Source organism: Sceloporus undulatus, chromosome 4, assembly GCF_019175285.1.
Source record: "Sceloporus undulatus isolate JIND9_A2432 ecotype Alabama chromosome 4, SceUnd_v1.1, whole genome shotgun sequence".
In the NCBI taxonomy this organism is placed as follows: domain Eukaryota; kingdom Metazoa; phylum Chordata; class Lepidosauria; order Squamata; family Phrynosomatidae; genus Sceloporus; species Sceloporus undulatus.
In genome coordinates this window covers 122,582,680-122,598,852 of record NC_056525.1, presented here as the reverse complement: position 1 = coordinate 122,598,852, position 16,173 = coordinate 122,582,680, and the positions used below count along the sequence as shown (strand labels likewise).

Below are 16,173 nucleotides of genomic sequence, written 5' to 3'. Positions count from 1 at the left end.
CTCCTTAACTGTCATCTTCTGGCCTGAGAGGGAGTGATCAGGCAGGCCCATCTCCACCAGGGATAGCCTGAAGGAAGAGGCTCCTCCCTCCTTAACTGTCATCTTCTGGCCTGAGAGGGAGTGATCAGGCAGGCCCATCTCCACCAGGGATAGCCTGAAGGAAGAGGCTCCTCCCTCCTTAACTGTCATCTTCCGGACTCCTATTCACCTCCAGCTATGCTCTGACTGTGTGGGGGAGAGGCTTGCATACCCTAATGAAGCTGTGAGCTATGCTGGCGGTGGTATAATAGCCTCCCATGCCAGACAGGTCACAACCGAAGGGTCTGACCAAGAGTGCCAAAGGGCAGGATGGGCTCTCTAGCCTTATGGCAACCATCCTAGGAGAAGGAAAACTCTAATCCCAAACCCAGGCAGATGGTGCTCATCTAACCCTGTAAGGTCAACCATCTAAGAGAAGGAAACTCTAATCAAACCTCCGACCTGAGGACCTTGCTGCCACTGTCCATGCTTGTCAAGGCCTCAGCAGTTGAACCTCTGGTTTAAAGAGTGAGGCCAGTTCTGTGCACACTGCGCTCCACCAGAAAAATCCATTGCACAGGCTCGAAGGATACATCCAGTGTCATCAACAAGCTTGTCGAAAGCACAGATGAGTCCTTCTTGAATCTTCGTTCGCAAAGTAAAGCCAAGAAGAAGAAGAAGAAGAAAAAGAAGAAATGGAAATGTACTTGCTATTGCATGGGCTTCAGTTTATTTCTTCAGACACATTGATTGTGTTATTATGAAAGTTCACGTATATATCAGTTATGTCATTTTGAGAGTGGGATCAGAGAGTAATAAGATACAGAAAAATGCAGTGTCAATTTATGACACTGATCCCAAATTTAAGACAAAGGCAAAGAAAAGCTCAGCCTCTCACCAAAGTTTGACCACAAAGCATGAAACAGTTGAGTAAAGTACTGTTAGTCCATATGTGACCATACTGATCTGTCTAAGCTACATGTTTGCTCCCTCATTTTGAACTGTCATTCTTCTTTTCTTTGAAATATTTGAGATTCACGTTCTTTGTGTTGAACTCTTGATTTTCAGAAATGATGCAGTTGGATAGAAAAATCTGTGCAAGAACTCAAGCACATGTGATGTAGTAATATTAGATTTGACAATGCCTTCAGCTTTCTGAGGCATGTAAAAAGCTATAATTACTCCCACAGCAAGCAAGATTATTCAACAAAGGGAAATCTATGGTTAAAATCATGGCTTTGTTTCATCTCCCCCCCCCCCTTCCGAGTTTTATAAAATAAGATATTTAGGGCTTAAGGGAGGGAAATGCTGGGTTTCTTCAAGATAAAGTAATTAAAGTTTCTCTATGGATCATTAAAGCATTAGATTCCTATTTTCAGTTACCTCTCTCTTTCTCTCTTTTCTTCCTTATTGCTAAACTCCAGTATTGAATCACTCCAGGTATAATTAAAATGAAAATCATTTTGGCAGAGCTGTTGTAACCTTTTGCATAGGTGCAATATTCTAGCATTCTGTGTTTTCTTTCAAATTTGATCTTGTGTTTGTATATAAGTCAACCTCATTTATATGTTGAGGGCAGGTTTTGGGGCCAGAATTATGGATTTTGCCATGACCTGTGGATAGATCGAGACTAAAACTTGGAAGCTCTTTCTCTGTGTGTATGTGTGAGTGTGGCAAAAAAGACTAATTGAGGCTTTTTGCTTCAGTGTTTCAGCTTTCATCCTTCACTGCTCAGACAGTGGGTAGGAGAATGACTGTTTAAAAGCAGTCAGTCACCCAGGACTCTTTCCATTTGGCTCAAGAGAAAAATAAACTGCTCTGCCAATTACATGGGAAAATCTGAAAGAGCTGCTATCACATTATCATACTGACCCATAAATAAATCAATCTGGGATTTTGGGGTCAATTTTTTGGGCATAAATTTCTTGATTTATAGAAGAGTATACATGGTAACTAAGATGGGTCCATATTCTAAATGTTATTACACATCTTAGATGTATGGTTTTGAGGGAAACCACTAAAGCAAATAAAAATTTTCATCTTGACTTGAATTTTCTGTTTATGTAGTAAAATATGTCATGGTATAATAGTGAAAGAGTCTGGTTTCTTAACTTAATCCCATATGCTACAAAAAATGGGCTAATGATGTTGCATATATGTTTCTTGTTTCCCTTGTTTTTTCTGCAAAATGTGATCAGAAAAAGTTCCTTCTGATTGTTTAAGTTTAATTACCAAGTTAATTGCCAAAAGAAAATAATCTAGTTGTGGGTTTTTCCTTTATAGAATCTAAACTTCACAGGATTCCGTAAAATCCTAAAGAAACATGACAAGATCCTGGAGACGCCCCGAGGTGCAGATTGGAGAGTGGCTCATGTTGAAGTGGCACCATTCTATACTTGCAAGAAAATCAACCAGCTCATCTCTGAAACAGAGGTAGAGTTTGTTGATCTTAATGTATTGTTGTTGTTTAAACATGCCAAAATATGCTTCTGTATTGTTGAAATGTTGTTAAACAACATCCATTGGCAAGGTAATTTTCTGACTAAACCTTTGAATTTATGACACATTTCCCTTCAGCTGGGCTAATTTTGTTAGAATTTTCAACATAATTCAAAGTTAATATGAGAAATAGATATACACTGTTAAGCTTAGTTGACCAGGAGCCAGAAGAACTATGAATATAAGTGAAGAACATAGTCAAAGTGGAATTCCAAAATATGTTATCAGTGACCAAAAAGAAGGAGAAGAAACAATGGATGATAGACACAATGCTACAAGCAGTAAAAGAAAGAAAGAAACAAAAGGAAAATTCTACTATTCAGTGATTAGTGTGTAAGCATAAAAAGAATTGCCGCAACAATCATTGCAGAGAAATAGAAGCTGAGAACAAGAGACCTCTTCCACAAGATCTCAAAATTTGAAGAGAAATTCAATCTAAAGGTAGGAATGCCCTCCAATTAGAAGAGAAACATAATACATGACAGAGACACCTACCATATCCAGCTGAATTCCAGAGGTGCAAGTTTGATTCAGGAAAGGAAAAGGCACTATAGATCACATTGCAAACATTATTGTTGGATAATGGAGCACACCAGCGAATTCCAAAAGAAAAAGGAACTTTGGTACTTACCAGTGATACCTTTTTCCAGCAGATAAGGTCCCATCATCTTCTAGAGTGTGGTAGCTACTCCCATTTGTTCCTAGGTAGGCAGGAAATAAACACAAAAGCCATGCCTGGCCCCCTGTGAGAAGGGTCACCCCTCCTGTCAGAGTTAGCACCCAGAATCCCAGACAATCAACCAGTCAGCTTGATTGATATAATCAACAGCACTTTATTGATAGATCCAGAATCAGACATGTGCCTCACTCAGCTTCTTAGCTGAGACTAACCACACCCTCCCAAAGACAAAGTAACAGAATCCCCAAAAGCCAAATCCCCTCCCAAGCAGAAACCCGCCAAGCGAAGCCCCTCCTGGTTCCCACAGAAGTGAAAGCACATTCCCAGCTCTGAGTGCTCGGAGAGCCAGGCCCTCAAGGCCACCCGATAAGACACCTGGCCCTGCTATGCACTAACTATCACTATCTACTCTTCTACTGCAGCTGAAGCCCCATCATCCCCCAACTACTATACTACACTACAAAACACTATCTGGTAGAATACTAACAGGATTCTAACACCTCCTTAGGAAGCCAGTTATTAGCCGGCCAAAGTGAACATCACCACTGACCAACGTCAACAGTAAGCTATCTTGTATCTTATATTAATCCAGGTAGACACCAAACAGAGAAAAGGGCCAAAGGGCAAGGCCCTAACCGCAAGTCAACGACCAAACGAGAAAGAGACTCATAAGGTGGTATTCAGATCCTCCATCAGCACCCAAGGGTGGGCAGGGTGATGGAACCTTATCTGCTGGAAATAAATTTATCACTGATATGTACCAATGTTCCTTTTTCCAGCAGACAAGGTCCCATCTTCCTCTAGAGTGGGATTTACCAAAGCCCTCCTGAAATAAGGAGGGAGGTACAGCTATCAGTAGAGAATCCTGGAACCACCCGCTGAGGTATCCATCTCCCAAGGCCGCTTTCGTGGCTTGGTAGACGTTGAGCTAGAAACGCCTGATGAATGTGGAAGGATATTTCTACGTAACTGCCCTGCAGACCTCAGTCAGGGCTATATTAGTAGCCCGAGCCACGAATGTGGCAGCCGCTCTTGGTGGAATGAGCCACCATCCTCCCTGGGGAAGGAGCAGGTCTGCAGACTGGTGACTGGCAATGAAGTGGACCCTAAACTGTCAGCTCAGGGTAGGCGGTGAACCCTTGTAACTCAGAAACCACAGCTGGAGTGTGGCAAACGGAGCCTCCTAAGACCGACAAATGGAAGAATTGTTGAAGTAATCCTATACTGAGTTGAAGCATCAGGCATGTTTTGGAGCCTATCAGATCTTATACCAGATGGCGGCAGGCCGGAGGCAGACATATAGCCCGAAATCCACGAAACACAGACTTGAGTTTATAACATCAGTGGAACACTGTGAGGAGGGATTGGTGGGACCAACGTGTGAAAAGGTATCTGGAAGCCAGGATGGACCCCCCCCCCAGCTCAGGAGGGCCTCCATGACACCCTAGCATCTGTAGCTGTCTTGAAAGGAGTCACTGGAGCCCACTGGGTCCGGGAGACTATGTCGGTCAGCCCACTATGGAGGTCGAGGTCATAACCAGGATCCCTGGGAACTGTGGTCTGTCACCCGTAGCGGTGTCTGAGACTACCTTGGAGCCCTGTAACGGATTGAGATTGTGTCCCTGGGGAAGAAAGAATCATAGCTTTATGACCCCTTTTGCCTAAGCCCAGAGACAAATCCTGGGAAAACTTAAATGGTGATTCAGACAGCAGCAGAGTGGACATGTCTATATGAGGATAGCCCAGCGCATCTAACACTTATCGGCCAGTAATGTCTCCATAACCCCAGTAAAAGGGAGGAGGGAGGCCAAGGATCTCCATGACCAAACAGAAGCTTTAGATGAAGAGATGATGAAAAAAAGCTAGCTCTTAAAAACACGTCCTACTAAGAACGTAGGCAGGAAACCTTATGGGGGGGTAGCCCATCCCACAGGAGGCCAGTCATGGGTTTTATGTTTATTTCTTGCTTACTTAGGAGCAAATGGGAGGAGCTAACCCACTCTAGAAGATGATGGAACCTTATCTGCTGGGAAATCTGCATGTGCTTTATTGATTACAGCAAAGCCTTTGACTGCATAGATCACGAAAAAGCTATGGCTTTCACTTAGAGGAATGGGAGTGCCACATTTGATTGTCCTGATGTGGACCCTGTACTTTGGACAAGAGGCTGCCATCAGAACAGTATATGGAGAAACAAAATGGTTCTCAGTCATCAAAGGTGTCAGGCAAGGCTGCATACTGTCATCGTATTCAATCTGTATGTAAGAAATGCTGTACGCAGAGCAGGCTTAGATTCAGAAGCAGGAGGAGTAAAGGTAGGAGGAAGGAACATTAACAATTTAAGCTACACAGATGACATAATAGTACTAGCAGAAACAAAAGACCTGGTACAATTACTGAAAAAGGTCAAGGAGAAAATTGCCAAGGTTGAACTTTAAGAAACAAAAATAATTACAGAAGATCGACAAGAATTCACCCTAGACAAAGAGAAAATTGAAATAATTAAGGAGTTCAAATACTATGGTTCAAATATAAATCAGAATGGAAACTGCAATAAAGAAATCAGAAGACTAGGAATGGGAAGTACTGTACTGGACACAATCATAAGGTATAAAGACATAATTCTGAACATTAAAGTGAGGATAGTCCAAGCCATTGTACAATGAGGCTTCAGTATCCAGTGGCTTGCCATCCGTGGATTTAAGCATCTGTGGATGGCAAGCCCTGTTGTCCTGAATAGTGGTGCTTGCATGCGGCCACACTAACAGGTGCATGCATGTTGTGCCACCATTAGAGACAATGGCACTTGGGGTCCCACATTTTTTGGGTATCCGCAGGGTGGGGTGGGGAGTCTGCAGCAGACACACACTCACACCCCAAATACCAAGGTCCAACTGTATTTGTAAGGATATGAGAGCTGGACAGTGAAAAAAAATCGAATAGAAAGAAAATAAACTTATTTGAGATGTGGTGCTGGTGAAGAGTGTTGAGAATACTGTGGATGGCCAAGAAGACAAATAAATCGGTTCTAAAATAGATAAGCCTGAAATATCCCTGGAAGCCACAATGACTAAATTGAGGCTGTTGTACTTTGGCCACATCATGAGGAAAAATGAATTGTTAGAAAAGGCAATGATGCTAGGAAAGGTGGAAGGCAGTGGAAAGAGAGGAAGACCACATGCCAGGTACTTAAACTTGTTCAGGGAGGACACAGGCCAGGGCCCGCAGAACCTCAAGAGAAAGGTTAAGGACAGGGGGTCTTGGAGATTTTCATACACAGGTTAGCCATGCATTGAAGTCAACTCAAGGGCAGTTGTTGTTGTTGTTGTTATTTATAGTATTTATACCCTGCTCTTCAGCCAAAACGCTATCAGAGCAGCTTACATTATTTTAAATAAGACATTTCTCTGTCCTCAGGCTTACAATCTAAAATGACAAGACACAAAAGGAGAAGGGAATGGAAGTGGGGAAGGGGGAAAGTCCAGCAAACCTTCTCTCCCTCTGAGGCCTAGACCATGGCAAATGGACTGGAGGGAAGGCCCTTCTTTTTCAGGCAAGGCCCGATGAAGTTGGCTTGCCCATCTCTCCCTCTGGCTGATGGTGGATAGAGGGAGGAACTTTTTCTTTTTCAGGCAAGTTAACAACAACAAAGTAGTACTGGTATGGTAGTGAATAGCAAATCAGCTTTTATCTTGTAAGGATGGCTTCCTTATGCCCCCCCTTTTTGAAAAACAGAAAAATCAGTCATAATTCCTTTTCTTTTTTGCTTATTTCTTTTCTATTTCTTCCTTAGACTGTGGTGACCAATGAGTTGGAAGATGGAGACCGTCAGAAAGCCATGAAGCGGTTGCGTGTCCCACCACTTGGAGCAGCACAGGTGATAGACTGATTAGAAGCACTTAATTATATGTTATCCCTTATATGCGACTGTGCAAAATTAACATTTGCCATTCAGATGGCTGGCATGGGTGAAGCTCCATATCTTGAATCCTCTTTTATGTTTCAGTTTGATTTTTACTTCAGAGCACTTGGATGTGAAAGTAAAGTTATTAATGTGTACCAACAGAGAAAATTCTGAAACCCAGAAAAGGTTTAATGTCTGTTTTAAAACCTGGGGATTTCTATCTAGCATTAGTATACTCTACAATTCCAAGGGTTAATTTCTTAGATACCTGTGTTATTCATTCTCCAACAAGCCCACAGCTTTCTAACCTTCTCCCTGCAGTATAAAGGGTAACAGAATATTTTATAGAACTGTACACTTATTAAATATACTTCTGTCACTCTCAGGCATAGGTAAAGATTTATTCTGGATAGATATAGGTACCTGGTACACTTGGGCAGCTGTTAAGGCATGCTGGTGCTGACATTTTACCTGGGATCCCCATATTTTTCTTCCTGCTGCTACTAGGCTTCCCAGTAGTACAGACTCTGGTCCAGGCAGTGTTGCTGCTACCAATCACTCTCCATTCAGTTCCAAATGGCTGTGGATGGTGGCAGCTGCCTTGTTTTGTGACATGCATGGCATCCGGTCCTGGCCATTGCATAGTGAGAGATAAAGCATGATGGCCATTCAGTCAGCCGAGCAATCAGTTGGTTCTCCCCCTGAAGCATTAAAAGCTTGTCCAGAGAGACAGGGATGAGTGGTAGCTTCAGCAATTCCAGGGAGGTGGTATTGACCTGGTTATAATTTGTGTTCAGCAGCATTCTTGCTGTTTAATCTCTTCACTGTCATCATTAACAGCTCCTTTGATGTTTATCCATTATATACTTTTGTTGTTCACATCTATATATGTGATGAAGCTCATATGGTATTTTAACAAAGAAAATCCATGATTAGATACAGCATTGTATTTATTTTCACTTAAAAGCAGCCTGATGACTTTGTGGTGGAGTTTTTAGTTTTCCCCCACCTGAACTATTTTCTCCTACATAAATCTGCTCCTCCATGTATGAAGAAATAGTCACACACACACCCCTCCCCCATTTGACATTTCCATATTTTGTGTGTAACAACCTGGAACTGAAATTAATTCAACTGGCATTATTGTCACTTGACATAGACAAGATGCTCGACAATGTGAAGGTGCAGAATATTTTTATTATGGCACAAACCTTTAAGTAAACAACAAACTGGTGTTTTTGGGTTGCTAAGGTACACGCACACATACGGTCAGTACTTGGTAGAAACACCTTTGACAGTAATTACAGGTGTGAACCAACTAGGGTCTCTTATCAGCCTTGTGCATCTGAATCCTGCCAATTTTCCCCATTCTTCTTGGCTAAACATATTCTACATTTACTTACCTCTGTTTTTTCCCAGTGGAGCAAATAGCAGATATAGAACTTTTATACGGGGAAAAATTAGACATGACGGAAAGCATTATTCAGCCCTTTCCCCATTGCAAAACTCTTGTATAATGTGCAGGAGCAACCTGAATGAGCACCAAAGGTATTCTTACATGAGAATTCTGCTGTGAATCTCCTTGGCAGGGAGTGTTCCTGTGTTCTGGCTTATGTGGCTGTGTTAAAGGAATCATTTATGTGAGAGAAAGATGAAGGAGATACTGCACAAATTAACATAATGTATTAATCCATCAGAAGTTGATTAGTTAAAATATGATGTCTGTTAGAAACATAAAAATGGACACCAGCATTAATAAAATATTTATATCTTGCCTTGTTTCATCAGATTTCAAAGTGGCATTTAATAAATTCAATTTAAAAACAATTCTCTACTTTTACAAAATCTTACAATTTTAAGATTGTCTTGAGTATTTGTGTGGGAAACTTCTGTTAGTCAGATTGAATAGCATCTGGTTGTATTAAAAGTTTAACAGTTTACTTCAACTAACAAACAGATTTTTCCAAACAACAACAAATTCAAGCTGTTTTCTGTTTTATTTGCAGCCTGCACCAGCATGGACTACTTTCAGGGTTGGTTTGTTCTGTGGAATATTAATTGTGCTGAATGTTACCCTCATACTTTCAGGTTGGTTTGTAACTATAATCCTACAATGTCAGGGGTTCATGGTGGTAGTGGTGGGTGGATTTGGGTGACCTGTTCATCTGATGGCTGATTTCACTGTTAAACGAATGTGATTTCATGATGTGACGAAAATGTTTATCATAAAGCCTGCAACTGATGGCCATTTTAGACAGCCACGTTAGCAAAAGAACCAGACAAAGTATGTTTTTACACTGTAAATGAATGTTAGTATTTCCTCAGGATTAATGTTGTAGTGATATTTTGAAGGACTGGTATTTTTCAAACCCAATAGTCAAGCTAATAGGTTAGTAGAAGTAGTACAGTATATGCCTGTTTTAATACAAAAGCATTAAATACTGAACTTGTCATCCTGGTTCCTTTATGAAATTTGTTTGAAAAGATCCCTCTCACTGTTCATTTCAGCTTTCTAATGTATGAAATATTTTCAGAATGTATAGTGGGCCCTTGGTATCTGCAGGGTTTTGGTTCCAGGGCCTGCAGTGGATACCAAAATCAATGGATGCTCAAATCCCATTATATACAATGAAGCAGTGAAATGGTGTCCCTTATATAAAATGGCAAAATCAAGGTTTGCTTATTGGAATTGATACACATTTTAAATATTTTCAAGGCGTGGATGCTTGAATCCGTGGATACAGAGGGCCGACTGTATAGGTTGTTTTTGCTACACCTGTTTTTGCATGAAAGAATGTTGGTGCATGCTTTTAGAAGTATAAACAGAGCTGTTTTTAATCACTGAAAAGTTTCTTCTGATTGCTTTAATTTATGGAGTTTTAGTGGACTTGTTCACTTGGGAAAAAATGGATACCTGCTACATAATCTAGTTTACTTTCCTTAATTTATATGAAATTTCTTACTTGTAATGTAAAAGTAATTAATGCTGAAATATTCCAAATATTGTCTGTATTTTGGGGAAATTGTGAAATTTGTCTCCTAGTTACATAGATGCCATTTTAAATGCATGATAATAAATGTGTCAAAATAATTCATAGAGAGGTGTTAATACAATGCACAATAGTCTTTCATACAGCATGTAGTGTTTTTAGGCATTTTATATAAACAATTAATAATCAGTGTTTATCCTTCCCTACTGAATAAAGAACCTCTTATTGGATTACCCCCATCTGCCACTTACCCTATGTATAGTGTAATTAGAATTTTCCATGTTCACTTCATGTACTTGTGACTGCCTTTTTAAAATTGGCCTTCATTGAACTTTTCATGTCATATAACTGGCATATTTGGGAATTATTGATATTGTTAGAGCCAACTGTTTATTTGTGTTCATTTCTTAATATGAACTTGGAGAAAATGCAAACATTCAGAAGGAGAGAAACTACTTCTCAAATATGCTTGTTAATCCATCACCTCTTTTACAAAAGATTTAAGCAAACTAAGAGAGATTTGGCATGCAGCTTTATACAATTTGAGGAATAGGGAATTCTTTTGATGCTGTGAGTCTTCCTTGGTCAGATCTTCAGTATTCAAGTGGAGAACAAGCTTCCAAATGAGTATGTTTGGGATTGTATCTGGCCAGCTCTGTAGATAAGAACCAGAACTTGTACAGAAACTCACAGCCTTGAATATACACTTGTCTCTCCCAATTTGTGGGGGATCTGTTTCGGACTCCCTCCATGAATCAGAAATATTGCAGATATTCAAGCCTCATTGGTTATTAATGGGGGCATGCCCTATTTTGTCCCTCCCTGCTTGCCGTCCGTGAAGGACCAAAACCTCCCAAGTCCACGAATGGAGAGGGATGAGTGTACTTCTGCTAGCTTACTCTTCAACATTTCACCCAAAACTCCAAATCTTCACCCAAAACCCAGAGCTCCAAATATATTCATACTACAAGCAGAGCAAAATTATTTGTGTGAAGGTGCTTGAGAAGACTTGAATAATCCAAATGGTTCATTTGAGTAAGTGAAGAAAATACATCACAGACCTCCTAACTTTGGAAAAAACATCTTCTTTGCTTCAGTAGTAACCAGCTAATTCCCACCTCTTAAATGAAATTTATATCCCAAGGCACATTTTTGGTAGCTGTGTTTTTTGTTTAGTTTTCTACATTTTCTGAGTCTCTGAGTGGAGACAGCACCTTGCAACTAAGCAAAGGATGGCTTCAGTTCTGTTCACACTTAGATGGAAATAAGCCACATTTTGAATGGCAGGTTTTGCTTCGAAGTAAAAATGAATAGAGGCAGACTGAAAAGGCAAGCTTAGGGTGGGGGTGCAAGAAAGGTATTATGGGCTTGCCGTAGTTTTGCAGAACATACATCCAAAAATTGACTTGCAACACTGCTGCTTTTATGTACAAGCTACTTATTTTATTAGAAGATTGATAATTTCACAAGATGCAGCAAAGAATTTTAGGGGACTTAGTGGTTAAAACGCCAATTCTGATGATCGTAAGGTGGGAGGTTTGGCAATTCAAAGCCCAAGCACTGCATGACAGAGTGAGCTCCTGTCACTAGTACCAGCTTCTGCCATCTCAGCAGTTCAAAAGCATACAAATGCAAATAGATAAATGGGGACCACTTCTTAGAATCATAGAACCGTAGAGTTGGAAGAGACCCCAAGGCCCATCCAGTCCAACCCCATTCAGCCATGCAGGAACTCTCAATCAAAGCATCCCCAACAGATGGCCATCCAGCCTCTGTTTAAAGACCTCCAAGGAAGAAGACTCCACCACTCTCTGAGGGAGTGTGGTCCACTGTCAAACAGCCCTTACTGTCAGGAAGTTCCTCCTAATGTTGAGGTGGAATCTCTTTTCCTGGAGCTTGCATCCATTGTTCCAGGTCCTGTTTTCTGGAGCAGCAGAAAACAAGCTTGCTCCCTCCTCAATATGACGTCCCTTCAAATATTTAAACAGGGCTATCACATCATCTTTTAACCTTCTCTTCTCCAGGCTATACATACCCAGCAGTGGGAAGGTTACAGCATTCGGTACAGCCATGCTGGCTACATGATCATTGGCGTCATCTTTGACAGTGCTGGATCTTCGGTTTAGTAATGGCGATGAGCACTGCCCCCTACAGTCGGTTACTACTAAATATTCATGTCAAGGGACTACCTTTACCTTTACCTAGTAAAGAATTATTTAACATCTTTGCCAACTCCTGATTCTTCTTTAGCACATAGGCTCTCATCCAGCCATCTCTATTCGACCGGTCCAGGAAGCCCGCAGTCTTGGTTTTATTTCTTCTCTGTCATGTATCCCCCAGGTCCAGGCCACAGCCAAGGTTTGTAGAGTCTTTCTCTACAACATTGCTAAAATCTGTCCATTTCTCTCGGCCTCTACCACCAAGACTCTGGTCCATGCCTGGTAGTCTCCCGACTAGACTATTGTAAACTCCTTCTGGTAGGGCTTCCTCTCTCTCATCTTCGTCCTTTAATTTCTGTCCAGCATTCAGCTGCACGCATTATTACACCCACTCACCACTTTGACCATGTTTCTCCTCTATTATCATCCCTTCACTCGCTCCTCTTCCCCTTCCGTATTCAGTATAAATAGGGGTCATCCTGCAGATACATAGTGGGGCTTGGTCTCACTGAATTCAGTGGCATGCACTTCTGGTAAACAGACACAGAATGGCACTGAAAGTAGACAACAGAACAAAAGACTGCCAAATCTGAAGAAGTTTTTATTCTTTCTCTCAAAGATTTAATAATCGTTTAAGAGGAGGGTGGCCAATTCTGGCATTTCCGGTGGCCAATTTTCTGCCTGGGAACCTCCAGGTGGCCACTAAAATTGCCAAACAAACAAACAAACAAACAAATAAATCCCTCCCAGAAATCCATCTTTGGTGTTACAAAAATTATATTTTTAAAGCAAAATGTTGGGGGAGGCCCCTGTGACCCACTTAAAAGATCACTTGCTGCTTCTAGAAGTGCAATTTGATCTTTTTGTTATGGGGAGTGTGAAAGAGCCAAGACTTGCAAAAACAGCTTGGGAGAGGGCACATGTGGCTCCAGAAGGATATTAGACCCTTCCCTAGTTTAGGGTATGAGCTTCAAGTTCAGCTATTCAGCATAACACAGTGATTTGGTTCCTTTGCTCCCTCATTATCAATGACATCTAAGATGATTTTTTGACAGATACTTCCTTCCACTGTTTGTAAACTACTTTCTCCTTGGACCTTAAATTCTCAGTTTTTAAAAAAGCAGTTATGACAGTGCAGACTGGTCACCAGCTCAGTTAAATCAGGCTATTCAGATAGCTCACACAACTGGCATCAGTTGTTCTTTGAAGCACTTATTATGTTATATCTTCACTCAGATAACTTAAAACAGGAATATGAATAATTATTCATCTGTAATTTGTACATTTACAAGAGTAAGCACCATAAATTATGAATTCTTCAGAGACAAATGAACATTATTTCAAACCTGTTACAGTTGGAAAGATAAAGACTATTCAGAATCTTCAATTCATGCTTAGTAAGGATGGAAGTGATTTTAAATTAACAAGGATAAAAGAATCGAGCGCACTTCAAACCCCCTTACAATTAGTTTTTCTGCTGCCCTGATTTCATCCCCAAAATCCAGAATTTCTATAATAGGCAGGCTCACACCAAAATGGAGATAATTTGATTCCCCTATACTTCATTATTGTGGGCATGAGCCTGATCCTTTTGTTATGTGGGAGACAGAGTGGTACAAAATGAGGACAGGGAAAGCATAACATTATCCAGGAGGAATGGAGTAAAAAAACCCAAATCCTCACTGACATTAATTTTAAAATGTGCATCTGGGGGGGGGGGTGTTCTATCAGGAAAGCACCCATAGACTAGAAGTGACTATAATTTAACCAGTATACATTGGTTAAATGTTGTTGTTGTTGTTGTTATTATTATCAAACTTTATTTATATAGCACTGTAGATTTACACAGCACTGTACATACAATTAAAAATCGATAAAAATGAAACCTACCAACAGCGTACATTCTACAGGATAATAACAAAATACATATAAAACAATAGTTAATAATACAAAATAGCATTAGATAAAATAAGCAAGCAACAAATTAAAAACACTGAATATCACATATCAAAGCAAATTATCAAATAACAGTCAGATAACTGTCACACAATGCCTGGGAACGCTTCCCTGAATAATATAGTCTTCAACTCCGTTTTGAAACTGGTTAAAGAAGTGATGACCCGTGCTCGTGGGGGAAGGAGGTTCCAGGAGTGAGGGGCAGCAATTGAGAAAGGACAAATCTGGGACGGGGCAGTGGAAATCCTAGGTTGGGATAGCAGGCCTTGACTACCAGAACAGAGGATACGAGTGGGAATGTGAGGAGAAAGAAGTTCAGATAAATAAGGAGGGGCCAACCCATGCAGGGCTTTAAAAGTCAGCAACAGGAGCATCCATGGATTCGGTATCTGTCGTTTCAGTTATCCATGTTGAAAAAAATAAGTTCTCTCTAAGCATTTATAGGTCCTCCAGTGTGATTCTATGGTCTGTTTGGGCCAGAAATCATTCGTCATAGTGAAAATACAGTCAGCCCTCCACATCCACGGATGTTTTTATCCACAGATTCAAGCATTCATGGCTAGAAAAATATTCAAAAAAGATATAAATTCCAAACAGCAAACCTTGATTTTGCTGTTTTATTTAAGGGACACCATTTCACTGTGCTAGTGTGTTTAATGGGATTTAAGTAGCCATGGATTTTGGTATCCTTGGAGGGGTGGTGTCCTGGAACCAAACCTCAGTAGATAACAAGGGCCCACTGTAATGAGTTCCCTATTATCCGTGGTTTCGGGTATCCATGGTGGTGGGGTGGGGTCTTGGAACGTAACATCATAGGCAGGTTTACTCTTATCTTTTTATTGTTTGTATGTACAGCGCTGTGCAAATCTACAGCGCTATATTAATAATAATAATAATAATAATAATAATAATAATACGGGAGTCATACTGTAGTATGTACATACATACAAGACTAAGAGAGCATGGGGAAAATGAAAATGGCAGCAGGGATCAGAGGTTAATGGGGAGAAGAGATTTTTCAAAGTATTGGGAGACAGTAAGTTGTTGAAAAGGGGGAACAATAGGAACAAAAGGATAGAAGTTCTGAAATAAGAAAAATAACCTGAGGCTTAGGTAGGAGAAAGGCAGTGACAAGGAAGTGGGGGAAAAAAGAGTTGGGTAGTAAGAAGCTAAAATGAGTTAAAACAAAATAATTAAATGAATGACTGTAGGGCCATTTGGAAACTACATAAAAAAGTTAGTTTATCTGTGTGCATTACATTATGTTCATACTGGAATATCTGAAAGAGAGGAAGCTGTTTCTAGCAAAATGCCTGTTGTGATTATGACTGAGAACCACTTGTTTTAATCTTGGTCTTCAGCAAATCATTATCTCTTGAATGAATACCTTGTGCAGAGTTCAATATAGGTTTATGTAGGTCTCATTTATACTGATGGAATCTTGTATAAATTTAACAAGAAATGTCCTGCTTGTCAGCATCTTGTTGGCCAAACAGAATGCTGACCCAGGTTGATCCTTGGTTCAACCTGGTTCTTTTTTATGATCTTTTCTTGAAGGAAGGTGGTTTTTAAAATATCCAAGGACATAACAAAATGTAGGTTCTGAACAGAATGTATTAATTTGAATACATCTCATTTTTTGGTTATAAAATATTTTTTCTCTATGCCCCTTCAGCCTTCTACAAAATTAAGAGCTTTTTAATGTGAAGCCTCATTCCTTTCTTGTATGACAAAAATGAACACAGCATTCCAGATTCTACAAATAAAAGAAGCACACAAGCTCCCCAAACATTTGAACTGATGTTTATGCCCATAAGGAGTTTATCAGACAAGGGGAATTGGAAGTATAATCCAATGGCAATCTGAATGCAATCATGGGGTTTAACGTTATTGCGTGATAATTCACTACACACAAATTCGGGCAATGGGAAGCCAGTCCGACCGAAATCATGTGGTTTCACATTATTG

The 16,173-nt window shown here is 40.3% G+C and overlaps 1 protein-coding gene across 1 annotated transcript in view; it reads left to right on the top strand.

Moving 5' to 3' along the window:
* Positions 1–16,173, top strand: part of XPR1 (xenotropic and polytropic retrovirus receptor 1) — a 123,666-nt gene that overhangs the window by 67,619 nt on the left and 39,874 nt on the right. Inside the window, exons 5-7 of the mRNA XM_042461593.1 lie at positions 2,302–2,451; positions 6,990–7,073; positions 9,107–9,188. Coding sequence (XP_042317527.1) covers positions 2,302–2,451; positions 6,990–7,073; positions 9,107–9,188 — 316 coding nt within the window. The remainder of the gene's footprint in view (positions 1–2,301; positions 2,452–6,989; positions 7,074–9,106; positions 9,189–16,173) is intronic.